At 64.0% G+C, this 25,891-nt stretch overlaps 2 protein-coding genes across 2 annotated transcripts; both read left to right on the top strand.

The window, feature by feature from the left end:
* Positions 1–709: 709 nt before the first annotated feature.
* Positions 710–7,852, top strand: LOC132341106 (blue-sensitive opsin). Its single transcript, XM_059872399.1, has 5 exons — positions 710–1,111; positions 2,943–3,111; positions 3,738–3,903; positions 5,566–5,805; positions 6,919–7,852. The coding sequence occupies exons 1-5, from the start codon at positions 727–729 to the stop codon at positions 7,045–7,047; spliced, it is 1,089 nt and encodes a 362-aa protein (XP_059728382.1). The 5' UTR covers positions 710–726; the 3' UTR covers positions 7,048–7,852.
* Positions 7,853–12,111: 4,259 nt separating this feature from the next.
* LOC132341066 (red-sensitive opsin) lies at positions 12,112–22,341 on the top strand. Its single transcript, XM_059872338.1, has 6 exons — positions 12,112–12,234; positions 13,801–14,097; positions 15,765–15,933; positions 17,012–17,177; positions 18,475–18,714; positions 22,197–22,341. Exons 1-6 carry the CDS (start codon positions 12,123–12,125, stop codon positions 22,308–22,310), a joined length of 1,098 nt encoding a protein of 365 aa, XP_059728321.1. The 5' UTR covers positions 12,112–12,122; the 3' UTR covers positions 22,311–22,341.
* Positions 22,342–25,891: the final 3,550 nt, after the last annotated feature.

Raw genomic sequence — 25,891 nt, 5'->3', positions numbered from 1 at the left:
AATTTGGGGTCTCACAGCACTTTTGGGGTCCAATTTGCAATCCCAGCCACCTTTTGGGGTCCAGTTTGGGATCCCAGGGACCTTTTGGGATCCAATTTGGGGTCTCACAGCACTTTTGGGGTCCAATTTGCAATCCCAGCCACATTTTGGGGTCCAGTTTGGGATCCCAGGGACCTTTTGGGGTCCAATTTGGAGTCTCACAGAGCTTTTGGGGTCCAATCTGCAATCCCAGCCACCTTTTGGGGTCCAGTTTGGGATCCCAGGGACGTTTTGGGGTCCAATTTGGGGTCTCACAGAGCTTTTGGGGTCCAATTTGAGACCCCAGGCACCTCCCAGGCTCCAATTTATCACCTCAACACCCCCAACCCCCCAACCCCCCGCAGCACCCGGGGGTATTTCAGGACCACCACCCCCCCCAATTACACCAGCACCTAATTAAGCCCTTTCAGGATGGGGGGGGGCTCTGATACCCCCTGATCCCCCACCCCAACCCCGCTAATCAGGGCTCGGGGGCGATTAAGACCCCCCGAAAGCCGCTTGCCCGGCGCCTAAGCCCGGCTTGGCCAGCGCCGGCTCCGGGATGAGCCGGGCTCAGCCGCGCTTTACCTCCTGAGCCCCGATTATTGGAGGGGGGTCCCATCCGCCCCCCGCCCTATAAAAGATCCGCCCCGTCGCCCCCCACCCACCCACCCACCCGTCCGTCCGTCCGTCCGCGGTGCCGCCGCCATGCAGAAGTCGCGGGAGATGCGGGACGAGCTCCCCGAGGATTTCTACATCCCCATGAGCCTGGACACGCCCAACGTGACGGCGCTGAGCCCCTTCCTGGTACCCCAAACCCACCTGGGCAGCCCCGGCATCTTCAAGGCCATGGCGGCCTTCATGTTCCTGCTGGTGGTGCTGGGCGTCCCCATCAACGCGCTGACCGTGGTATGCACGGCCAAGTACAAGAAGCTGAGGTCGCACCTGAACTACATCCTGGTCAACCTGGCGGTGGCCAACCTGCTGGTGGTGTGCGTGGGCTCCACCACGGCCTTCTACAGCTTCTCCCAGATGTACTTCGCCCTGGGGCCGCTGGCCTGCAAGATCGAGGGGTTCACGGCCACGCTGGGCGGTGAGGGACCGAGGGGGATGTGGGGAGTGGTGGGGGTGTGGGGGAGAAGGTCGCCGTGGTCTGGGGGTGTTGGGTCTGGGGGCGTTGGGTCTGGGGACTTTGGGTCTGGGGGTGTTGGGGGTGTGGGACATGGGCTGCAAGGTCACCGTGGTCTGGGGGTGTTGGGTCTGGGGGCGTTGGACATGAGGGTAGAAAATCACCATGGTGTGGGGGTGCTGGGTTTGGGGGTGTGGGACATGAGGGTAGAAAGTCACCGTGGTCTGGGGGTGTTGGGTTTGGGGGTGTTGGACATTGGGACTTTGGGTCTGGGGGCGTTGTGGCTGTGGGATGTGGGCTGCAAGGTCACCATGGTCTGGGGGTGTTGGGTCTGGGGGTGTTGGACATGAGGGTAGAAAGTCACCATGGTGTGGGGGTGTTGGGTTTGGGGGTGTTGGACATGGGGACTTTGGGTCTGGGGGCATTGTGGCTGTGGGATGTGGGCTGCAAGGTCACCATGGACTGGGGGTGTTGGGTCTGGGGGTGTTGGATCTGGGGGTGTTGGACATGAGGGTAGAAAGTCACCATGGTGTGGGGATGTTGGGTTTGGGGATGTTGGGTCTGGGGGTGTTGGGGGTGTGGGACATGGGCTGCAAGGTCACCGTGGTCTGGGAATTTTGGGTCTGGGGGCGTTGGACATGAGGGTACAAGGTCACCATGGTCTGGGGGTGTTGGACAAGAGGGTAGAAAGTCACCATGGTGTGGGGCTGTTGGGTTTGGAGGTGTTGGGTCTGGGGACTTTGGGTCTAGGGGTGTTGGGGGTGTGGGACATGGGCTGCAAGGTCGCCGTGGTCTGGGGGTGTTGGACATGAGGGTAGAAAGTCACTGTGGTCTGGGGGTGTTGGGTCTGGGGGCGTTGGACATGAGAGTAGAAAGTCCCTGTGGTGTGGGGGTGTTGGGTTTGGAGGTGTTGGGTTTGGGGATGTTGGGTCTGGGGGCTTTGGGTCTGGGGGTGTTGGGGGTATGGGACATGGACTGCAAGGTCACCATGGTCTGGGGGCATTGGGTCTGGGGGCTTTGGGGGTGTGGGATGTGGGCTGCAAGGTCACCATGGTCTGGGGGTGTTGGGTCTGGGGGCTTTGGACATGGGGACATTGGGTCTGGGGTCGCTGGGAGTGTGGGACATGGACTACAAGGTCACCGTGGTCTGGGGACGCTGGGTGTGGTGGCATTGGGCGTGGGGACACTGGACATGTGGGACAAGAGGCAGAAGGTCACTGGGGTCACCGAGGACATGGGCCGTGGGGACAGCTGGCCGAGGAGCGCTGGGTGTGGGGACATCGGGCAGAGGGACAGGGGCACACAAGGACGGGGGACAATGGGGACATGGGGACACCATGGCATTGGCACAGGGTGGTGTCCCTGTGGTCACTGGCCATGGTGGCCATGGTGGCCATGGTGACAGGTGTGTCACCCTAGGGATGGTGTCCCTGTGGTCACTGGCCATGGTGGCCATGGTGGGCATGGCACAGGGGGTGGTGACAGAGATGTCCCTTGTCCTTAGGGATGGTGCCCCTGTGGTCGCTAGCTAGCCATGGTGGCCATGGTGACAGGGATGTCACCCACATCTCCTGTCCCCAGGGATGGTGTCCCTGTGGTCACTGGCCGTGGTGGCCATGGTGACAGGGGTGTCACCCTAGGGATGGTGTCCCTGTGGTCACTGGCCGTGGTGGCCATGGTGACAGGGATGTCACCCACATCTCCTGTCCCCAGGGATGGTGTCCCTGTGGTCACTGGCCGTGGTGGCCATGGTGGCCATGGTGACAGGGATGTCACCCGTGTCCCCTGTCCCCAGGGATGGTGTCCCTGTGGTCACTGGCCGTGGTGGCCTTCGAGCGGTTCCTGGTCATCTGCAAGCCCCTGGGCAACTTCACCTTCCGGGGCAGCCACGCGGTGCTGGGCTGTGCCATCACCTGGATCTTCGGCCTCATCGCCTCCGTGCCCCCCCTCTTCGGCTGGAGCAGGTCTGGGGGGGTCTGGGGGTCCCGGGGGGGGTCAGGGGTCCCCAAGGTTTAGGGGTCCAATGGGACCTGGGGGTCCCTAGAGTTGGGGATCTGGGGAAAGTTGGGGGGTCCCAGGTGGGTTGGGGGGGTCCCAGGTGGGTCAGGGGTCCTGGATGGGGTCAGGGGGTAGCAGGGGGGTTGGGGGGTCCCGGGGGGGTCAGGGGGGTCCTGGATGAGGTCAGGGGGTAGCAGGGGGGTTGGGGGGTCCCAGGTGGGTCAGGGGTCCTGGATGGGGTCAGGGGGTAGCAGGGGGGTTGGGGGGTCCCTGGGGGGGGGGGGTGTGGGGTGAGTCTTCAAGGGAGGTTGGGGGGTCTTGGATGGGGTCGGGGGTTTTGGGGGACCCAAAGGGTTTTAAGGGTCTGGGGGTGGTTCGGGGGGTCTTGGGGGGGGTTCAAGGGTCCCTCAGCCGTGCGACCCCCCCCCAGCCGCTCCCCCAGAGCCATCCCCGGGGGTTGGGAGTGCCGGGAATTGTCGGGGATTTTGGGATCCAGGGGGTTCCCAGGGATTTCGCTGATCCCGGGGGCGGTTCGGGGGTCCCGGGCTGAGCTCGGGGGTCCCAGTGCCCACACCCCGTGCCCCCTCCCCAGGTACATCCCCGAGGGGCTGCAGTGCTCGTGCGGCCCGGACTGGTACACGACGGACAACAAATGGAACAACGAGTCCTACGTGATTTTCCTCTTCTGCTTCTGCTTCGGCTTCCCCCTGAGCGTCATCATCTTCTCCTACGGGCGGCTGCTGCTCACCCTGCGAGCGGTGAGGGGATTTTGGGGGGTCCCAGGGGGTCCTGGGGGGTCGGGGGGATCAGGGCAGTGCAGGTTCCTGGCTGTGATCATCTCCTATGGATGGCTGGTGCTCACCCTGCGAGCGGTGAGGGGATTTTGGGGAGTCCCGGGGGGTCCTGGGGGGTCCCGGGGGGTCCTGGGGGGTCCCGGGGGGTCCTGGGGGGTCGGGGGGATCAGGGCAGTGCAGGTTCCTGACCGTGATCATCTCCTATGGATGGCTGCTGCTCACCCTGCGCGCGGTGAGGGGATTTTGGGGGGTCCCAGGGGGTCCCGGGGGGTCTTGGGGGGCCCACGGTTTATTGGGGTACACGGCTTTATTGGGGTACACGGTTTATTGGGGGCACAGGGGAATTGGGGTCCCGTGGGGTGGGTGGTCCTTGGGGGGACCCCAAAGCGGGGGGAGGCAGTGGGGGTCAGTGATGGGGGTCTGAGGACCCCCCCCCCCCACCATGTTTGAGACCCCCATGGGTCACTGGCGTGGTTGAGTCCTCCAGTCTGACCCCAGAACTGACCCCAGAACTGACCCCATACCTGACCCCCCTGTGCCCTATGTCTGACCCCATACCTGACCCCCCTGTGCCCTATGTCTGACCCCATATCTCCCCACCCTGACCCTACAACTGACCCCATATCTAACCCCATATCTGACCCCATATCTGACCCCATATCTAACCCCATATCTAACCCCATATCTGACCCCATATCTGACCCCATATCTGACCCCATATCTGACCCCAATCTGTCCCCATATATAACCCCATACCTACCCCCACCCCGACCCCAACCTGACCCCATATCTACCCCCAACCCCACCCTGTCCCCACCCTGACCCCATATCTGACCCCATATCTGACCCCATATCTAACCCCACATCTGACCCTATATCTAACCCCACCCTAACCCCATATCTGACCCCATATCTGACCCCATATCTGACCCCACCCTGTCCCCATATCTAAGCCCATATCTAATCCCATATCTAACCCCATATCTGACCCCATATCTAACCCCATATCTAACCCCATATCTGACCCCATATCTAACCCCATATCTAACCCCATATCTGACCCCATATCTAACCCCATATCTAACCCCATATCTGACCCCATATCTAACCCCATATCTAACCCCATATCTGACCCCATATCTAACCCCATATCTAACCCCATATCTGACCCCACCCTGACCCCATATCTACCCCCAACCCCACACTGTCCCCACCCTGACCCCATATCTAATCCCATATCTGACCCCACACTGACCCCACCCTAACCCCATATCTAACCCCACATCTAACCCCACATCTAACCCCACCCTGTCCCCTTATCTGACCCCATATCTAACCCCATATCTGACCCCACCCTGTCCCCATATCTAACCCCACCCTGTCCCCATATCTAACCCCACCCTGACCCCATACCCACCCCCACCCCAACCCCTCCCTGTCCCCACCCTGACCCCATATCTGACCCCATATCTGACCCCATATCTGACCCCACCCTAACCCCATATCTAACCCCACCCTGACCCCATACCCACCCCCTCCCCGCCCCCTCCCTGTCCCCACCCTGACCCCATACCCACCCCCTCCCCGCCCCCTCCCTGTCCCCCTGACGCTGTCCCCCCTCCGCAGGTGGCCAAGCAGCAGGAGCAGTCGGCCAGCACGCAGAAGGCGGAGCGCGAGGTGACCAAGATGGTGGTGGTGATGGTGCTGGGCTTCCTGGTGTGCTGGCTGCCCTACTGCTCCTTCGCGCTCTGGGTGGTGACACACCGGGGACACCCCTTCGACCTGGGGCTGGCCTCCATCCCCTCCGTCTTCTCCAAGGCCTCCACCGTCTACAACCCCGTCATCTACGTCTTCATGAACAAGCAGGTGGGGACACGGGGACATGGGGACATGGGGATGGTGGGGATGGTGGGGACAGTGAGGGTGGTGGGGACATGGGGACAGTGGGGATGGTGGGGACAGTGAGGGTGGTGGTGGCAGTGGGGTTGGTGGGGACAGTGGGGTTGGTGGGGACATGGGGACAATGGGGATGGTGGGGATGGTGGGGATGGTGGGGACAGTGAGGGTGATGGTGGCATGGGGACAGTGGGGATGGTGGGGACAATGGGGATGGTGGGGGCATGGGGACAATGGGGATGGTGGGGACAATGGGGGTTGGTGGGGACATGGGGACAATGGGGATAGTGGGGACAATGGGGTTGGTGGGGACATGGGGAGAGTGGGGATGGTGGGGACACTGGGGTTGGTGGGGACATGGGGACAGTGGGGATGGTGGGGACAGTGAGGGTGGTGGGGACATAGGGACAGTGGGGATGGTGGGGACAGTGGGGTTGGTGGGGACATGGGGACACTAGGGATGGTGGGGACATGGGGACAATGGGGATAGTGGGGACAATGGGGTTGGTGGGGACATGGGGACAATGGGGATAGTGGGGATGGTGGGGATGGTGGGGACAGTGAGGGTGATGGTGGCATGGGGACAGTGGGGATGGTGGGGACATGGGGACACTGGGGTTGGTGGGGACAGTGAGGGTGATGGTGGCATCTATGTCTTCATGAACAAGCAGGTGGGGACAGGGGGACATGGGGACAGTGGGCATCTGTGTCTTCATGAACAAGCAGGTGGGGACACGGGGGCACGGGGACAGTGTGACAGTGGGGACAATAGGACAATGGGGGTGATGGTGGCATCTATGTCTTTGTGAACAAGCAGGTGGGGACAGGGGGACATGGGGACAATGGGGACATGGGGGCAGTGCTGTGGGTCTGGGGTCCTGTCCCTGGGTCTGGGGTCCCATCCCTTGGTCTGGGGCTGTTCCTATAGATCTTTCTGTGGGTCTGGGGTCTCTTTATGGGTTGGGGGTCCCGCTGTGGGTCTGGGGCTGTTCCTATGGGTCCCGCTGTGGGTCTGGGCTCTCTCGGTGGGTCAGGGGTCTCTCGGTGGGTCTGGGGTCCCGCTGTGACGCCCCCCGCCCGCAGTTCCGCTCCTGCATGCTCAAGCTCGTGTTCTGCGGCCGGAGCCCCTTCGGGGACGACGACGACGTGTCCGGCTCGTCCCAGGCCACGCAGGTGTCCTCGGTGTCCTCCAGCCAGGTGTCCCCGGCGTAGGGCCCGGCCCCACGGCGGGGCTGCCCCACAGCAGGCTCAGCCCTAGAGTGAGCTCTGCCCCACAGCGGGCCCGACCCAGCCAGGGCTGCCCTACACCGGCCTTGGCCCTACACCAGGCTCAGCCCTATATGGATCTCTGCCCCACACCGGGCTCTGCCCCACACTGGGCTCGGCCCTATATGGATCTCTGCCCCACACTGGGCTCAGCCCCACATTGGGCTCTGCCCTATATGGATCTCTGCCCCACACCGGGCTCGGCCCCACACTGGGCTCGGCCCTGTATGGGGCTCAGTCTCACAGTTCTGCCCTGTGGAGGGCTCGGCCCCATATCAGACTCAGCCCCATATTGGGCTCTGCCCCACATCGGGCTTGGCCCTATATCGAGCTCTGCCCCACATCGAGCTTGGCCCTATATTGAGCTCTGCCCCACACTGGGCTTTGCCCTATATGGAGCTCTGCCCCACACTGGGCTTGGCCCTATATCGAGCTCTGCCCCACATTGGGCTTGGCCCTATATCGAGCTCTGCCCCACACCGAGCTTGGCCCTATATCGAGCTCTGCCCCACATTGGGCTTGGCCCTATATCGAGCTCTGCCCCACATCGGGCTTGGCCCTATATCGAGCTCTGCCCCACATCGAGCTTGGCCCTATATCGAGCTCTGCCCCACACCGAGCTTGGCCCTATATGGAGCTCTGCCCCACACCAAGCTTGGCCCTATATCGAGCTCTGCCCCACACTGGGCTTTGCCCTATATCGAGCTCTGCCCCACACCAAGCTTGGCCCTATATCGAGCTCTGCCCCACACCGGGCTTTGCCCTATATCGAGCTCTGCCCCACACCAGGCTTTGCCCTATATGGAGCTCTGCCCCACACCGAGCTTGGCCCTATATCGAGCTCTGCCCCACACCGAGCTTGGCCCTATATGGAGCTCTGCCCCACACCGGGCTTGGCCCTATATCGAGCTCTGCCCCACACCGAGCTTGGCCCTATATCGAGCTCTGCCCCACACTGGGCTTTGCCCTATATCGAGCTCTGCCCCACACCAGGCTTGGCCCTATATCGAGCTCTGCCCCACACCGAGCTTGGCCCTATATCGAGCTCTGCCCCACACCGAGCTTGGCCCTATATCGAGCTCTGCCCCACACTGGGCTTTGCCCTATATCGAGCTCTGCCCCACATCGGGCTTGGCCCTATATCGAGCTCTGCCCCACACCGGGCTTGGCCCTATATGGAGCTCTGCCCCACACTGGGCTTTGCCCTATATCGAGCTCTGCCCCACATCGGGCTTTGCCCTATATCGAGCTCTGCCCCACACCGAGCTTGGCTCTATATCGAGCTCTGCCCCACACTGGGCTTTGCCCTATATCGAGCTCTGCCCCACATCGGGCTTTGCCCTATATTGAGCTCTGCCCCACACTGGGCTTTGCCCTATATCGAGCTCTGCCCCACACCAAGTTTTGCCCTATATCGAGCTCTGCCCCACATCGGGCTTGGCCCTATATCGAGCTCTGCCCCACATCAGGCTTGGCCCTATATCGAGCTCTGCCCCACATCGGGCTTGGCCCTATATCGAGCTCTGCCCCACACCGGGCTTGGCCCTATATCGAGCTCTGCCCCACACCGGGCTTGGCCCTATATGGAGCTCTGCCCCACATCGGGCTTTGCCCTATATGGAGCTCTGCCCCACACCGAGCTTGGCCCTATATCGAGCTCTGCCCCACACCGAGCTTGGCCCTATATCGAGCTCTGCCCCACACCGAGCTTGGCCCTATATCAGGCTCAGCCTCACGGTTCTGCCCTATGGAGGGCTCTGCCCCCCGCAGTACTGCCCCACATCGGGCTCTGCCCCACGGCAGCTCTGCCCCACACCCCCCCCACCGCTCTCAGCCCCACGGCAGCTCTGCCCCCCCCGCTATGGGGCAGCCCCACAGCTCCGTTGTACATAAACCCCACCCCCACCCCCCTGTATTAAACACTGGAGACGCAGCCGCTGCCTCTGCTTTGGGGACCGCCCCACAAGTGCCCCACAAGTGCCCCCAGACCCACAGGTACCACCCCCAATGCCCCACAAGTGTCTTTGCAGTGCCCCCAAATGCCCCCGCAGTGCCCCCAACCCCACAAGTGCCCTCCAAGTGCCCCACAAATGCCCCACAAGTGTCCTCGCAGTGCCCCCAGCCCCACAAGTGCCCCATAAGTGCCCCCAAAATGCCCCCCGGGTGCCCCCCAGGTGCCCCCCAGGTGCCCCCGCAGTGGGGCGCGCAGCCGAGTTCTGCCAGTAGTGAGCTTTTTTTCCAGGAAAAAGTTCAGAACTAGCGGAATTCCGGCCGCACGGCCCGGGGGGACACGGGGGGGACACCCCAGAGGGGACACCCCAGAGGGGACACCCACGGGACACCCCACAGGGGACACCCCAGAGGGGACACCCCAAAAGGGACACTCACAGGGACACCTGTGGCACCCACGGAGGTCCTTGGTGGCCCCACAGTGACCCACAGCAGCCCCACGGCACCCACTGGTGGCCCTTGGTGGCCCCACGGCAGCCCCCCAGAGACCCCCAGCCCCTCCCAGCGACCCCCGGTAGCCACCGGTGGCTCTCGGTGGCCCCATGGCTGCTCATGGTGGCCCCAAAGCAGCACCACCCCCGACCCACAGCACGCCCTGCTGGCCCTCGGTGGCCTTGGTGGCCCCACGGCCACTCCTGGTGGCCCCAGAGAGCCCCCCCAGAGCCCCCCAACCCCCTCCCCCCGCGCCCCCCCAGCACTTACCGGCTGCCCCCCGGGATGGGGGGGGGGGAGATGGGGGGTGGGGGGCACCGCCCGCCCCCTTTGCCCCCCAGTTTTGGGGGGGTCCGGCCGCTCCCCAACCCAATCGGCCCCCCTGGAACGGACGGGACCCCCCAGGACCCCGAAAAGCCTCCCCAGAGACCCCCGGAACGGCCCCAAAACCGCTCAGAACCGCCCCAAAATCCTTCAGAAGAGCCCCAAAACCGCTCAGAACCGCCCCAAAACCCCTCAGAACCGCCCCAAAACCCCCTCCAAACCCCCCTCCCCGAGAACCCCCGAACCCCCCGACCTCCCTGGAGCCCCCCAAAACCCTCCCGGAGCCCCCCGGAACGCTCCAGACTCCCCAACATCCCCTCAGAGCCGCCCAAAATCCCCCCCAGAACCGCTCCTAAACCCCTCAGAACCGCCCCCAAACCATCCCCGACATCCCCCAAACCCCCCTCGGAGACCCCCAGACCCCCCAAAACCTCCCCAGCTCCCCCCAGGAGCCCCCCGGAGCCCCCCAAGCTTCTCTCTCCGCCGCTCTCCGCGCCCCCTTTTCCCCGGGGGGGGATTAAAGTTTCCGTGTCCCCCCTAATCGGACTCCCCCGGGGCGACCCGAAAATCCCGGGATTAGGGGGGGGGGCAGCTCCGGCCCCCCCAGGGGGGGCGGGATTAAGGTCAGGCCTGGGGGGCCCTTCTGGGGTGACCCCCCTGGGGAGCGCCCCCAAGCCCCGGGACCCCCCAGGACCCCAAATGTGGGGCGTAGAACGGGATGGGGGGGACACCCCAGGACCCCAAATTCGAGCCCCCTCCCCTCGTTAATCCGTCGTCCCCAACCCCCCCGGGTTAATTGCTAATTAGGGCTGCGGCTATTTTTGGGGGGGCGGGGGGGGGTGGGGCTCCCCCCGTGCCCCACTTGGCCCCGAGCCGGAGCCCCCCGTGATGTAACGCGGCCCCGTGACCCCGATCCGAGGGGCGGGCGGGGGGGCCCGACCCCAAAATGTGGGTCAGGAGGGGGTGCCGAACCCCCGGTGTGGGGTGGGACCCCAAAATGTGGGGCGGGAGAGGGTCGGGAGTCCCCGGTGTGGGGCAGGACCTCGATGTGAGGTGGGAGGGGGTCGGGACCCCAATGTGGGGCAGAACCCCAAATGTGGGTCAGGACCCCCCGGTGTGGGGCAGAACCCCAAATGTGGGTCAGGAGGGGGTCAGGAACCCCCGGTGTGGGGCAGAACCCCCCAATGTGGGGCAGAACCCCAAATGTGGGTCAGGAGGGGTCAGGACCCCCCGGTGTGGGGCAGAACCCCAAATGTGGGTCAGGAGGGGTCAGGACCCCCCGGTGTGGGGCAGAACCCCAAATGTGGGTCAGGAGGGGTCAGGACCCCCCGGTGTGGGGCAGAACCCCAAATGTGGGTCAGGAGGGGGTCAGGACCCTGCTATGGGGCGGGACAGGGGTCAGGACCCTGATGTGGGTCAGGAGGGGGGCCGGGACCCAGATATGGGGTGGGGGGGGGGGCTCCAGGACCCCTCAATGTGGGTCAGGACCCCCCAGGGTGGGTCAGGAGGGGGCCGGGACCCAGAATTTTGTGGGTCGGGGGGTCCAGGACCCCCCAGTGTGGGGCAGGAGGGGGTGAGGACCCCACTATGGGGCAGGACCCCGATGTGGGGCTGCGTCACATCCCGGGGGGCAGCGCTGCCCCTTTGGGGGGGGGCTCAGCCCCACACTTGGGGGTCCCGGGGGAGCCAATTTGGATCCTGAGGGGGCCCAGTCGGGAACCGGGGGTGGGGAATTGGAGCTGGGGTTTGGAGGGGGGTCCCGGGGGTTTCTGGGGGTCCCGATTTCAGTCCCGAGGGTCCCGTTCGGATCCCGGGGGTCCCGTGGGGTCCAATTTGAATCCCGGGGGGGGCCAATTTGGGTGGAAATTATCCTGGGAACCTCGGGGCTGTTTGTGACGAATGCCGCCTTTTGGGGGTCCCGGGGGTTTCTGGGGGTCCCGGGGGTTTCTGGCGGTGCCGATTTCCATCCGGGGGGTCCCGTTGGGATCTCGGGGGTCCCGTGGGGGGCAGTTCGGACCCCGGGGGGGGGCAGGGCCCAGGAAACAGCGGGGGATTAGCGCTGGCGTCAATCCCATCAGCTCACCCCGGCTGCTCAGGTGAGGCCGGGGCGTCCCCCCCGGATCCGCGCGGCCCCAATTAAGGGCTCAGGGACGGGATTTTGGGGGGGGGTCCGGGCTAATCCGGGGGCGGGGGGGGGTATAAGAGCAAGGGGGCGCGGCTGGCCGGGGCAGTGGCGCTGGTGGCACTTGGGGACGATGGCGACGGGCGTTTTTGACGGGGCGGTTTTCGCCGCCCGCCGGCGTCACGACGACGACGACACCACGCGCGACAGCATCTTCACCTACACCAACAGCAACAACACGCGCGGTGAGCAGCGGTGACACGCGGGGACACCGCGGGGACATGCGGGGACACCGGGGGAGGGGGCCTGGGGCGGTTTTGGGGCGGTTTTGGGGCATTTTGGGGTTGGCGGTCAAGGTATACCAAAAGTAAATATGTGTGTGGTGAAAATATTGGGGACATCAGGGGACATAGGGAGGCATGGAGGGACACTGAAGGACATCAGGGGACACTGAAGGACATCAGGGGACACTGGGGGACACCAGGGGACACGGGGGGACACCGGGGGAGGGGGCCTGGGGCGGTTTTGGGGCGGTTTTGGGGCGTTTTGGGGTTGGCGGTCAAGGTATACCAAAAGTAAATATGTGTGTGGTGAAAATATTGGGGACATCAGGGGACATAGGGAGGCATGGAGGGACACTGAAGGACATCAGGGGACACTGAAGGACATCAGGGGACACTGGGGGACACGGGGGGAGGGGGGCCTGGGGCAGTTTTGGGGGGGGTTGGGGGAGTTTTGGCGTTGGCGTTTGAGGTACGGCAATAGTAGAGATGAGCGCGGTGAAGATGTTGGGGACATCAGGGGACACAGGGAGGCATGGAGGGACACTGAAGGACATCAGGGGACACTGAAGGACATCAGGGGACACTGGGGGACACCAGGGGACACGGGGGGACACGGGGGGAGGGGGCCTGGGGCAGTTTTGGGGGGGTTTGGGGGAGTTTTGGGGTTGGCGGTCAAGGTATACCAAAAGTAAATATGTGTGTGGTGAAAATATTGGGGACATCAGGGGACACAGGGAGGCATGGAGGGACACTGAAGGACATCAGGGGACACTGAAGGACACCAGGGGACACTGGGGGACACGGGGGGAGGACTCTGGGGCAGTTTTGGGACAGGTTTGAGGAGTTTTGGGGTAAACAGACATCGATGGCAGCAACACACGGTGAAGACGCGGAGGGACATGGGGGGACAAAAGGGGCAGGAAGGGACATCAGAGGTGACCAAAAGGCACAAAGGGACATGAGGGGACATGAGGGGACATGAAGGGACATGAGAGGACACAAGGGGAGCATTTTGAGGGAGGTTCAGGGGGAGTTTTTGGGGTCTATGGTCGACGTGCACCAACCTGTATTGATGGCAGTGACGCAGTGAAGATGTGGGGGGACATGGAGGGGACACGAGGGGACACAGAGGGACATGAGGAGACACAAAGGGACACCAGGGGATCATTTTGAGGGAGATTTTGGGGAGTTCTGAAGAGTTTTGAAGAGTTTTGGGGTCAACGATCAATGTACGCCAACCCACACCGTCGGCAGTGGCGCAATGAAGATGTGGGGGGACACGGAGGGGACACGGAGGGGACATGAGGGGACAGGGAGGGACATCATGAGAGGACATGAAGGGACATGAAGAAGCACAAAGGGACACCAGGGAATCATTTTGAGGGAGATTCGAGGGAATTTTGAGGTCAACACCAACCTCCACCACCACCGCCACCACCCCCAGCGGGCGCGAGGCGACACGAGGTGACACGAGGTGACACGAGGGTCACCGACGGCCACCACCGCTGACCCCGCTCGGTCCCCCAGGTCCCTTCGAGGGCCCCAACTACCACATCGCGCCGCGCTGGGTGTACAACCTGACGTCGCTGTGGATGATCTTCGTGGTGGTCGCCTCGGTGTTCACCAACGGGCTGGTGCTGGTGGCCACGGCCAAGTTCAAGAAGCTGCGGCACCCCCTGAACTGGATCCTGGTCAACCTGGCCGTGGCCGACCTGGGCGAGACGGTCATCGCCAGCACCATCAGCGTGGTCAACCAGATCTTCGGCTACTTCATCCTCGGCCACCCCATGTGCGTCATCGAGGGCTACACCGTCAGCGCCTGCGGTCAGTGGGGCTGGGGACACGGGGGGGTGTGGGGCTGGGGACACTCAGGGGGTCTGGGGGGTGGGCAGTGGGGCTGGGGACATGGGGGGCAGTGGGGCTAGGGACACTCAGGGGGTCTGGGGGGTGGGCAGTGGGGCTGGGGACACGGGGGGCAGTGGGGCTGGGGACACTCAGGGGGTCTGGGGGGTGGGCAGTGGGGCTGGGGACACGGGGGGGTGTGGGGTGTGGGGACACTCAGGCGGTCTGGGGGGTGGGCAGTGGGGCTGGGGACATGGGGGGGTGTGGGGCTGGGGACACTCAGGGGGTCCGGGGAGTGGGCAGTGGGGCTGGGGACATGGGGGGGGTGTGGGGCTGGGGGACACTCAGGGGGTCTGGGGGGTGGGCCAGTGGGGCTGGGGACACGGGGGGGTGTGGGGTGTGGGGACACTCAGGGGGTCTGGGGGGTGGGCAGTGGGGCTGGGGACATGGGGGGGTGTGGGGCTGGGGACACTCAGGGGGTCTGGGGAGTGGGCAGTGGGGCTGGGGACACGGGGGGGTGTGGGGTGTGGGGACACTCAGGGGGTCTGGGGGGTGGGCAGTGGGGCTGGGGACATGGGGGGGGTGTGGGGTGGTGTGGGGACACTCAGGGGGTCTGGGGGGTGGGCAGTGGGGCTGGGGACACGGGGGGCAGTGGGGCTGGGGACACTCAGGGGGTCTGGGGGGTGGGCAGTGGGGCTGGGGACATGGGGGGGGTGTGGGGTGTGGGGACACTCAGGGGGTCTGGGGGGTGGGCAGTGGGGCTGGGGACATGGGGGGGTGTGGGGTGTGGGGGCACTCAGGGGGTCTGGGGTGTGAGCAGTGGGGCTGGGGACACGGGGGGGGTGTGGGGCTGGGGACACCCAGGGGGTCTGGGGGGTGGGCAGTAGGGCTGGGGACACGGGGGACAGTGGGGCTGGGGACACTCAGGGGGTCTGGGGGGTGAGCAGTGGGGCTGGGGACATGGGGGGTGTGGGGCTGGGGACACTCAGGGGGTCTGGGGGGTGGGCAGTGGGGCTGGGGACATAGGGGGTGTGGGGCTGGGGACACTCAGGGGGTCTGGGGGGTGGGCAGTGGGGCTGGGGACATGGGGGGGTGTGGGGTGTGGGGACACTCAGGGGGTCTGGGGGGTGGGCAGTGGGGCTGGGGACACGGGGGGGTGTGGGGTGTGGGCAGTGCCTGTGGTCAGTTGGGGGCAGGGGGATGGGGGGTGGGATAGGGGAGGGGATGTGGGGCAGGGATGTAGACCTGGGGTAAGGGTCAGGGATGTGGGTCAGGGATGTGGGGCACGGATATGGGGTGGGATATGGGGTGGGATATGGGGCAGGGATATGGGACAGGGATGTGAGGCAGGGTTATGGGCTGGGATATGGGCAGGGATGTGGGTCACAAATATGGGTCAGGGACTCTCTATGGGTCCAGGTGCTATGGGGCAGCCCCACAACTACCCCAAACCCCTGCAGGAATCCCAGCACTGCAGACCCTGGCCACTCTCCCCACAGCAAGGACTGGATGCTCTGGGGTTGTCTATGGGGTTCTATGGGGTTGTCTATGGGGTTCTATGGGTCTGAGCTCTATAGGGCCACGTTCCATGGGGCTCTATGGGTCTGGGCGCTATGGGGCAGCCCCATAACCACCCCAAACTCCTGCAGGCATCACGGCGCTCTGGTCCCTGGCCATCATCTCCTGGGAGCGCTGGTTCGTGGTCTGCAAACCCTTCGGCAACATCAAGTTCGACGGGAAGCTGGCGGTGGCCGGGGTCCTCTTCTCCTGGATCTGGTCCTGCGCCTGGACCGCGCCCCCCATCTTCGGCTGGAGCAGGTGGGGAGGGGTCCGGGGGTGACACGGGTGTCCCCAGAGGGTCACAGAGGTGACACGAGTGTCCCCAGAGCTGTGGGAGGGGTCTGGGCAGGGGTCCTCCTCTCCTGGATCTGGTCCTGCGCCTGGACCGCGCCCCCCATCCTCGGCTGGAGCAGGTGGGGAGGGGTTCTGGGGGTGACACGAGTGTCCCCAGAGGGTCACAGAGGTGACACGGGTGTCCCCAGAGCTGTGGGAGGGGTCTGGGCTGGGGTCCTCTTCTCCTGGATCTGGTCCTGCGCCTGGACCGCACCCCCCATCTTCGGCTGGAGCAGGTGGGGAGGGGTCCCCAGGCCCTGGGGGGGGGGTCCGGGGGTGACACGAGTGTCCCCAGAGGGTCACAGAGGTGACACGGGTGTCCCCAGAGCTGTGGGAGGGGTCTGGGCTGGGGTCCTCCTCTCCTGGATCTGGTCCTGAGCCTGGACCGCGCCCCCCACCCTCAGCTGGAGCAGGTGGGGAGGGGTCCCCAGGCCCTGGGGTGGGGTCTGGGAGTGTCACAGAGGTGACACGAGCGTCCCCAGGGGGTATTGGGGGGTGACACGAGTGTCCCTAGAGCTGTCAGAAGCTCCAGGAATGACCCGAGGGTCCCCAAGGTGGGTCTGGGGGTGACCCCCCGAGGTTCCCAGGGATCCCCCAGACCCGGATCCTTCCCGAGGAATTTGGGGGGGGGTCCCATTGTCACCGCTGACCCCTCGGTGTCCCCCTGGGCAGGTACTGACCCCATGGGGGTGACTCAGGTGTCCCCAGGTGTCCCCAAGGTGGGTCTGGGGGTGACCCCCCGAGGTTCCCAGGGATCCCCCCGACCCGGATCCTTCCTGAGGAATTTGGGGGGGGTCCCCATTGTCACCCCTGACCCCTCGGTGTCCCCTGGGGCAGGTACTGACCCCATGGGGGTGACTCAGGTGTCCCCAGGTGTCCCCAAGGTGGGTCTGGGGGTGACCCCCCCGAGGTTCCCAGGGATCCCCCAGACCCGGATCCTTCCCGAGGAATTTGGGGGGGGTCCCCATTGTCACCTCTGACCCCTCGGTGTCCCCCTGGGCAGGTACTGGCCCCATGGGCTGAAGACCTCGTGCGGGCCCGACGTGTTCAGCGGCAGCACGGACCCAGGTGTGCAGTCCTACATGGTGGTGCTGATGGTCACCTGCTGCTTCTTCCCGCTGGCCGTCATCATCTTCTGCTACCTGCAAGTCTGGCTGGCCATCCGTGCGGTGAGGAGAGACCCCCTCCCCAAAAAAATTCTGAACCCAAAAAAACCCCGGGGGAAAAAATTCTGACCTGAAAAAAAAAAAAACAACAAAAAACCTTGGGGGGAAAAAATGCAGAAATAAACAAACAAACAGAAAAAAAAAAAAAGAGAAAAAATCCTAAAAAGCCCTGCAAAAAATTTTGACCACCCCCCACCAAAAAAAAGGAAGAAACAGGGAAAAAAACCTCCTCATAACCCCCCTTCAGGACCTCCAAACCCCCCAATCTGCCCCCCAGGACCCCCCTGACCCCCCCGTGCCCCCCCGCAGGTGGCAGCCCAGCAGAAGGAGTCACCTTTGTACCCCTTTAACCCCCCCAAACCCCATGATAACCCCCCCAAACCCCATGATAACCCCCCCAAACCCCCCCAGGACCCCCCAATCTCCCCCCCAGCCCCCTCCCCAGGACCCCCCTGACCCCCCGTGTCCCCCCCAGGTGGCGGCCCAGCAGAAGGAGTCACCTTTGTACCCCTTTAACCCCCTTTAAACCCCCCCAAACCCCATGATAACCCCCCCAAACCTCCCCAAACCCCACCAGGACCCCCCAATCTCCCCCCCAACCCCCTCCCCAGGACCCCCCTGACCCCCCTGGTCCCCCCCCAGGTGGCGGCCCAGCAGAAGGAGTCACCTTTGTACCCCTTTAACCCCCCCAAACCCCATGATAACCCCCCCAAACCCCCCCAAACCCCATGATAACCCCCCCAAAAACCCCCCAAGACCCCCCAATCTCCCCCCCAGCCCCCTCCCCAGGACCCCCCTGACCCCCCGTGTCCCCCCCCAGGTGGCAGCCCAGCAGAAGGAGTCACCTTTAATCCCCCAAACACCCCCTTTAAACCCCCCCAAACCCCACAATAACCCCCTCAAACCCCCCCAGGACCCCCCAATCTCCCCCCAGCCCCCTCCCCAGGACCCCCCTGACCCCCCGTGTCCCCCCCAGGTGGCAGCCCAGCAGAAGGAGTCACCTTTGTACCCCTTTAACTCCCCCAAACCCCATGATAACCCCACGACAAACCCCCAAGACCCCCCAATCCCCCCCCAGCCCCCTCCCCAGGACCCCCCTGACCCCCCGTGTCCCCCCCCCAGGTGGCAGCCCAGCAGAAGAAGTCACCTTTGTACCCCTTTAAACCCCCCCAAACCCCCCAATCTCCCCCCCAAACCCCATTATAACCCCCCCAACCCCCCCCAAACCCCCCCAGGACCCCCCAATCTCCCCCCCAGCCCCCTCCCCAGGACCCCCCTGACCCCCCTTGTGTCCCCCCAGGTGGCAGCCCAGCAGAAGGAGTCGGAGTCGACGCAGAAGGCGGAGAAGGAGGTGTCACGCATGGTGGTGGTGATGATCCTGGCCTACTGCTTCTGCTGGGGGCCCTACACCATCTTCGCCTGCTTCGCCGCCGCCAACCCCGGCTACGCCTTCCACCCGCTCACCGCCGCCCTGCCCGCCTTCTTCGCCAAGAGCGCCACCATCTACAACCCCATCATCTACGTCTTCATGAACAGACAGGTGAGCGACACACCTGGGCACACCTATGGTACACCTGAGCACACCTATGGTACACCTGAGCACACCTGGGCACACCTATGGGGCTTGGGGTATGGGGTATGGGGTAAGGGACAGGGATAGAGCCACCATCTACAACCCCATCACCTACGTCTGCATGAACAGACAGGTGAGCGACACACCTGAGCACACCTATGGTACACCTGAGCACACCTGAGCACACCTATGGGGTATGGGGTATGGGGTATGGGGTATGGGATATGGGATAGAGCCACCATCTACAACCCCATCATCTACGTCTGCATGAACAGACAGGTGGGGGACACACCTGAGCACAGGTGGGGGCACCTATGGTACACCTGGGCACACCTATGGGCTTGGGGATATGGGGTATGGGGTATGGGACAGGGATAGAGCCACCATCTACAACCCCATCATCTACGTCTGCATGAACAGACAGGTGAGCAACACACCTGGGGGCACCTGGGTACACCTATGGTACACCTGAGCACACCTATGGGCTTGGGGATATGGGGTATGGGGTATGGGGTATGGGATATGGGGTATGGGGTATGGGATAGAGCCACCATCTACAACCCCATCACCTACGTCTGCATGAACAGACAGGTGAGCAACACACCTGGGGGCACCTGGGTACACCTATGGTACACCTGAGTACACCTATGGGGTATGGGATATGGGGTATGGGGTATGGGGTATGGGATAGAGCCACCATCTACAACCCCATCATCTACGTCTTCATGAACAGACAGGTGAGGGACACACCTGGGCACACCTATGGGGTATGGGGTATGGGATATGGGGTATGGGACAGGGATAGAGCCACCATCTACAACCCCATCATCTACGTCTGCATGAACAGACAGGTGAGCAACACACCTGGGGGCACCTGGGTACACCTATGGTACACCTGAGCACACCTATGGGGTATGGGGTATGGGGTATGGGGTATGGGGTATGGGATAGAGCCACCATCTACAACCCCATCATCTACGTCTGCATGAACAGACAGGTGAGCGACACACCTGAGCACACCTATGGTACACCTGAGCACACCTGGGCACACCTATGGGGTATGGGATATGGGATATGGGGTATGGGGTATGAGATAGAGCCACCATCTACAACTCCATCATCTACGTCTTCATGAACAGACAGGTGAGCGACACACCTGGGGGCACCTATGGTACACCTGAGCACACCTGAGCACACCTATGGGCTTGGGGTATGGGATATGGGGTATGGGATAGAGCCACCATCTACAACCCCATCATCTACGTCTGCATGAACAGACAGGTGAGGGACACACCTGGGGACACCTGGGGGCACCTGTGGTACACCTGGGCACACCTATGGGCTTGGGGTATGGGGTATGGGATATGGGACAGGGATAGAGCCACCATCTACAACCCCATCATCTATGTCTGCATGAACAGACAGGTGAGCAACACACCAGGGGGCACCTATGGTACACCTGAGCACACCTGGGCACACCTATGGGGTATGGGGTATGGGGTGTGGGGTATGGGACAGGGATAGAGCCACCATCTACAACCCCATCATCTACGTCTGCATGAACAGACAGGTGAGGGACACACCTGAGCACAGGTGGGGGCACCTGAGCACACCTATGGGGATATGGGGTATGGGGTATGGGATATGGGACAGGGATAGAGCCACCATTTACAACCCCATCATCTACGTCTTCATGAACAGACAGGTGAGGGACACACCTGGGGGCACCTGGGGGCACCTGTGGTACACCTGAGCACACCTATGGGCTTGGGGTATGGGATATGGGGTATGGGGTATGGGATAGAGCCACCATCTACAACCCCATCATCTACGTCTGCATGAACAGACAGGTGAGGGACACACCTGGGCACACCTATGGGGTATGGGATATGGGGTATGGGGTATGGGACAGGGATAGAGCCACCATTTACAACCCCATCATCTACGTCTGCATGAACAGACAGGTGAGGGACACACCTGGGGGCACCTGTGGTACACCTGAGCACACCTGGGCACAGGTGTGGGCTTGGGGATATGGGATATGGGGTATGGGGTATGGGGTATGGGATAGAGCCACCATCTACAACCCCATCATCTACGTCTTCATGAACAGACAGGTGAGCGACACACCTGGGGGCACCTGGGTACACCTGTGGTACACCTGAGCACACCTATGGGGTATGGGGTATGGGATATGGGGTATGGGGTATGGGATAGAGCCACCATCTACAACCCCATCATCTACGTCTGCATGAACAGACAGGTGAGGGACACACCTGGGCACACCTGGGGGCACCTGGGGGCACCTATGGTACACCTGAGCACACCTATGGGGTATGGGGTATGGGGTATGGGGTATGGGGTATGGGGTATGGGATAGAGCCACCATCTACAACCCCATCATCTATGTCTTCATGAACAGACGGGTGAGGGACACACCTGGGGGCACCTGGGGGCACCTGTGGTACACCTGAGCACACCTATGGGCTTGGGGTATGGGATATGGGGTATGGGGTATGGGGTATGGGATAGAGCCACCATCTACAACCCCATCATCTACGTCTTCATGAACAGACAGGTGAGGGACACACCTGAGCACACCTGGGGGCACCTGGGGACACACCTGGGCACACCTGGGCACAGGTGTGGGCATGAGGACACAGCCAGGACATGGGGATGGGGTGTGGCACTGGGACTGGGATAGAGCCACCACCTGCAAGCCCATCATTTACATCTTCGTGTTCTCCTGTCCCCCTGTCTGTCCCCTTCTGTCCCCCTGTCTGTCCCCTGTGTCCCCTGTCCCCTGTCTGTCCCCTTCTGTCCCCTGTCTGTCCCCTGTGTCCCATGTGTGTCTCCCTGTCTCCGGTGTCCCCTGTCTGTCCCCCTGTCCCTCTGTCCCCCTGTCCCCTGTCTGTCCCCTGTCCCCTGTGTCCCCTGTCTGTCCCCTGTCTGTCCCCTGTCCCCTGTCTGTCCCCTGTCTGTCCCCTGTCCCCCGTGTCCCCTGTCTGTCCCCTGTCTGTCCCCTGTCCCCTGTCTGTCCCCTGTCTGTCCCGGTGTCCCCTGTCCCCTGTCCCCTGTCTGTCCCCTGTCTGTCCCGGTGTCCCCTGTCCCCTGTCTGTCCCCTGTCTGTCCCCTGTGTCCCCTGTCTGTCCCCTGTCTGTCCCCTGTCTGTCCCCTGTCTGTCCCCTGTCCCCTGTCTGTCCCCTGTCTGTCCCTTGTCCGTCCCCTGTCCCCTGTGTCCCCTGTCTGTCCCCTGTCTGTCCCCTGTCCCCTGTGTCCCCTGTCTGTCCCCTGTCTGTCCCCTGTCCCCTGTCTGTCCCCTGTCCCCTGTGTCCCCTGTCTGTCCCCTGTCTGTCCCCTGTCCCCTGTCTGTCCCCTGTCTGTCCCCTGTCTGTCCCGGTGTCCCCTGTCCCCTGTCTGTCCCCTGTCTGTCCCCGGTGTCCCCGCAGTTCCGGAACTGCATCCTGCAGCTCTTTGGCAAGAAGGTGGACGATGGCTCCGAGGTCTCCACCTCGCGCACCGAGGTGTCCTCGGTGTCCAACTCCTCCGTGTCCCCCGCCTAGGGACCCCCGCCGCCCCCTCCCCAATAAAGCTTTGTACCTCCCGGACAGCCGTGCCACCCGTGTCACCTCCCCGCGCTGGCCCTGTGTCCCCAAGGGACGGGGGGTCCCCTCCTTGGTGTCTCCAGTGTCCCCAAGGGGCTGGGGGTTCTCAGTGTCACCTCCTCGCGCTGGCCCTGTGTCCCCAGGGTGCTAGGGGGTCCCCTCCTTGGTGTCCCCAGTGTCCCCAATGGCTCTTGGGGTCCCCTCTTTGGTGTCCCCAATGTCCCCAGGGGGCTGGGGGTCCCCTCCCGGTGTCCCCAATGTCCCCAGTCGCTCTTGGGGTCCCCTCTTTGGTGTCCCCAATGTCCCCAGGGGGCTGGGGGTCCCCAGTGTCCCCTCCTTGGGAGGATGTCCCATGTCCCAATGGCTCTGGGGAGGTGACGTCACCCAGGGGCGTCCCCAATGTCCCAGTCAGGGGGGTCCCCATTGTCCCCATGGCTCTGGGGGTCCCCAGTGTCCCAGACAGGGGGGTCCCCAATGTCCCCCTCGATGGATTTCCATTGTCCCCATGGCTCTGGGGGTCCCCGGTGTCCCCTCCTGCGGTGTCCCCATTGTCCCATCAGCCCCCCGGGGGTCCCCAACCCTCCCATCAGCCTTTGCGGCGGTGTCACCCCCTCCATCCGCCCGTGTCCCCCCAAATGCCCCCCAGACCCCGGGGAGAGACAGCTGGCCCCGCCCTCTCGAGCTCGCAGCCAATGGGAAGCACTCCCGCTGCGCGCGGCTCTGCTATTGGTCAATAGAGATGTCAATCGTCGCTGCTCCAAGCGGCCAATCAGGAGCAGGGGTGGGGCAAAAGGGGCGTGATCTGAATGGAGGTGATGTCATCGTCTCTGGCCACGCCTCCAAGCATTCTCATTGGTGAAAAAGGGCGGGAGGGGCGCTCGCAGCGCTGTGATTGGCGGGGAGGGGGCGGGAAAGGGGCGGGGCCAGGAGAAAAGGCACGTGGAGGGGGGGACAGGGATGGGGACACAGGGATGGGGACACAGGGACAGGGATGGGGACACAGGGATGGGGACACAGGGATGGGACAGGGATGGGGACACAGGGATGGGGACACAGGGATGGGGACACAGGGACAGGGACGGGGATGGGGACAGGGATGGGGACACAGGGATGGGACAGGGATGGGGACAGGGATGGGGACACAGGGATGGGGACACAGGGACAGGGACAGGGATGGGGACACAGGGATGGGGACACAGGGATGGGGACAAGGATGGGACAGGGATGGGGACAGGGATGGGGACACAGGGATGGAGACAGGGATGGGGACACAGGGACAGGGATGGGGACACAGGGACAGGGACAGGGATGGGGACAGGGATGGGGACAGGGATGGGGACAAGGATGGGGATGGGGACAGGGACAGGGATGGGGACACAGGGATGGGGACAGGGATGGGGACAGGGATGGGACAGGGATGGGGACACAGGGACAGGGACAGGGATGGGGACAGGGATGGGGATGGGGACGGGGACAGGGATGGGGATGGGGACGGGGACAGGGATGGGGACAGGGATGGGGACAAGGATGGGAGAGGGATGGGGACACAGGGATGGGGACACAGGGACAGGGATGGGGACACAGGGATGGGGACAAGGATGGGACAGGGACAGGGATGGGGACACAGGGATGGGGACAGGGATGGGGACAAGGATGGGGATGGGGACTGGGACAGGGATGGGGACACAGGGATGGGGACAGGGATAGGGACAGGGATGGGGACAAGGATGGGACAGGGATGGGGACACAGGGATGGGGACAAGGATGGGACAGGTATGGGGACAGGGATGGGGACACAGGGATGGGGACAAGGATGGGACAGGTATGGGGACAGGGATGGGGACACAGGGATGGGGACAGGGATGGGGACAAGGATGGGGACACAGGGATGGGGACAAGGATGGGGACAAGGATGGGGACACAGGGATGGGGACAAGGATGGGGACAAGGATGGGACAGGTATGGGGACACAGGGATGGGGACAGGGATGGGGACAAGGATGGGGATGGGGACTGGGACAGGGATGGGGACACAGGGATGGGGACAGGGATAGGGACAGGGATGGGGACAAGGATGGGACAGGTATGGGGACACAGGGATGGGGACAGGGATGGGGACAAGGATGGGGACACAGGGATGGGGACAAGGATGGGGACAAGGATGGGGACACAGGGATGGGGACAAGGATGGGGACAAGGATGGGACAGGTATGGGGACACAGGGATGGGGACAGGGATGGGGACAGGGATGGGACAGGGATGGGGACACAGGGATGGGGACACAGGGACAGGGATGGGGACACAGGGATGGGGACAGGGATGGGGACACAGGGATGGGGACACAGGGATGGGGACACAGGGATGGGGACAAGGATGGGACAGGGACAGGGATGGGGACACAGGGATGGGGACAGGGATGGGGATAGGGCAGGGATGTGGACAGAGATGGGGACAGGGACAAGACAGGGTTGGGGACAAGGATGGCACAGGAATGGGGACAGGGATGTGAGTGGGACAGAGATGGGGACAGGGACAAGGACGGGGACAGGACAGGGATGGGACAGGGACAAGGAGTGGACAGAGATGGGGACAGGGACAAGACAGGGTTGGGGACAAGGATGGCACAGGGATGGGACAGGGATGGGGATGGGGCAGGGAGAAGGACGGGGACAATGAAGAGGACAGGACGGGGATGGGGACAGGACAGGGATGGGGACAAGGATGGGGACAGGGACAGGACAGGGACAGGGATGGGACAAGGATGGGACAGGCAAAGGACAAGGGGGTGTCCCCTGAGGTGACACCATCCCTGGTGTCCCCACACCCTCTGTCCCTCATGTCCCCCATCCCTGTGTCCCACGTCCCCCTGTCCCGCTGCCCCGTGTCCCTTGTGTCCCCCGGGTCCTCCCTGTCCCCTGTGTCCCCCCCCGTGTCCCCCTGGGTGGGTGGCCTGGCCCTCCAAGGGACGGGGACACCGAGGTGACACCCGGGGGGGGGGTGACCCGGGGGAGGGACACAGGGGGGGTGACAAAGAGGAGGTGACAACCCCCGGTGGTCTCCACCGGAGACACCGGGGAGGGGGGGGTGGGGGTTCCACCCAGTGGGCGTGGCCTCCCTCCCCGGCCCCGCCCCTCCGCAGGCCCCGCCCCCGGCCCGCAGCGCCTCCGGCAGCGCCGCAGCGCCGGGACCGATGGGCCGGGACCGGTACCGGGGGGGGCCCGCGGGGCCGGGGGGGCTCGGGGGGCTCCGGGGGGGGGTCCGGGCTCGGGGGGGCTCGGGAGGAACGGGGGAGGGGCGGGGGAGGGGGCAGCGCGCGGGGCTGCGGGAGGGGGGAGGGGGGAGGATGCGGGGGGAGGGGGAGAGGGGGGATTCGGGGGGGGCTGGGGGGGGCGGGAGAGCGCGGGGGGAGGGGGGGAAGAGCGGGGGGGGCACCTGGGCAGGTGTGAGACCGAGGGGGGAGCGGGGGCGGGGCCAGGGGTGGCCAGGTGTGGTGGGGACAGCTGTGAGCAGGTGTGACACGGGTGTGCGGCGGTCAGGGAC

This window comes from Haemorhous mexicanus, chromosome 35 (genome assembly GCF_027477595.1).
Source record: "Haemorhous mexicanus isolate bHaeMex1 chromosome 35, bHaeMex1.pri, whole genome shotgun sequence".
In the NCBI taxonomy this organism is placed as follows: Eukaryota; Metazoa; Chordata; class Aves; order Passeriformes; family Fringillidae; genus Haemorhous; species Haemorhous mexicanus.
The sequence above is the reverse complement of the archived record's forward strand: the minus strand, read 5'-3'. Positions and strand labels throughout refer to the sequence as shown.

Bases quoted from the DNA above. Each gene is read 5' to 3' on its own strand.
- LOC132341106 (XM_059872399.1), top strand. From the start codon at position 727: ATGCAGAAGTCGCGGGAGATGCGGGACGAGCTCCCCGAGGATTTCTAC. The intron at 1,112-2,942 runs GTGAGGGACCGA...CCCTGTCCCCAG, and splicing joins GTTCACGGCCACGCTGGGCG to GGATGGTGTCCCTGTGGTCA. The intron at 3,904-5,565 runs GTGAGGGGATTT...CCCCCTCCGCAG, and splicing joins TGCTGCTCACCCTGCGAGCG to GTGGCCAAGCAGCAGGAGCA.
- LOC132341066 (XM_059872338.1), top strand. From the start codon at position 12,123: ATGGCGACGGGCGTTTTTGACGGGGCGGTTTTCGCCGCCCGCCGGCGT. The intron at 15,934-17,011 runs GTGGGGAGGGGT...CCCCCTGGGCAG, and splicing joins CCCATCTTCGGCTGGAGCAG to GTACTGGCCCCATGGGCTGA. The intron at 17,178-18,474 runs GTGAGGAGAGAC...GTGTCCCCCCAG, and splicing joins TCTGGCTGGCCATCCGTGCG to GTGGCAGCCCAGCAGAAGGA.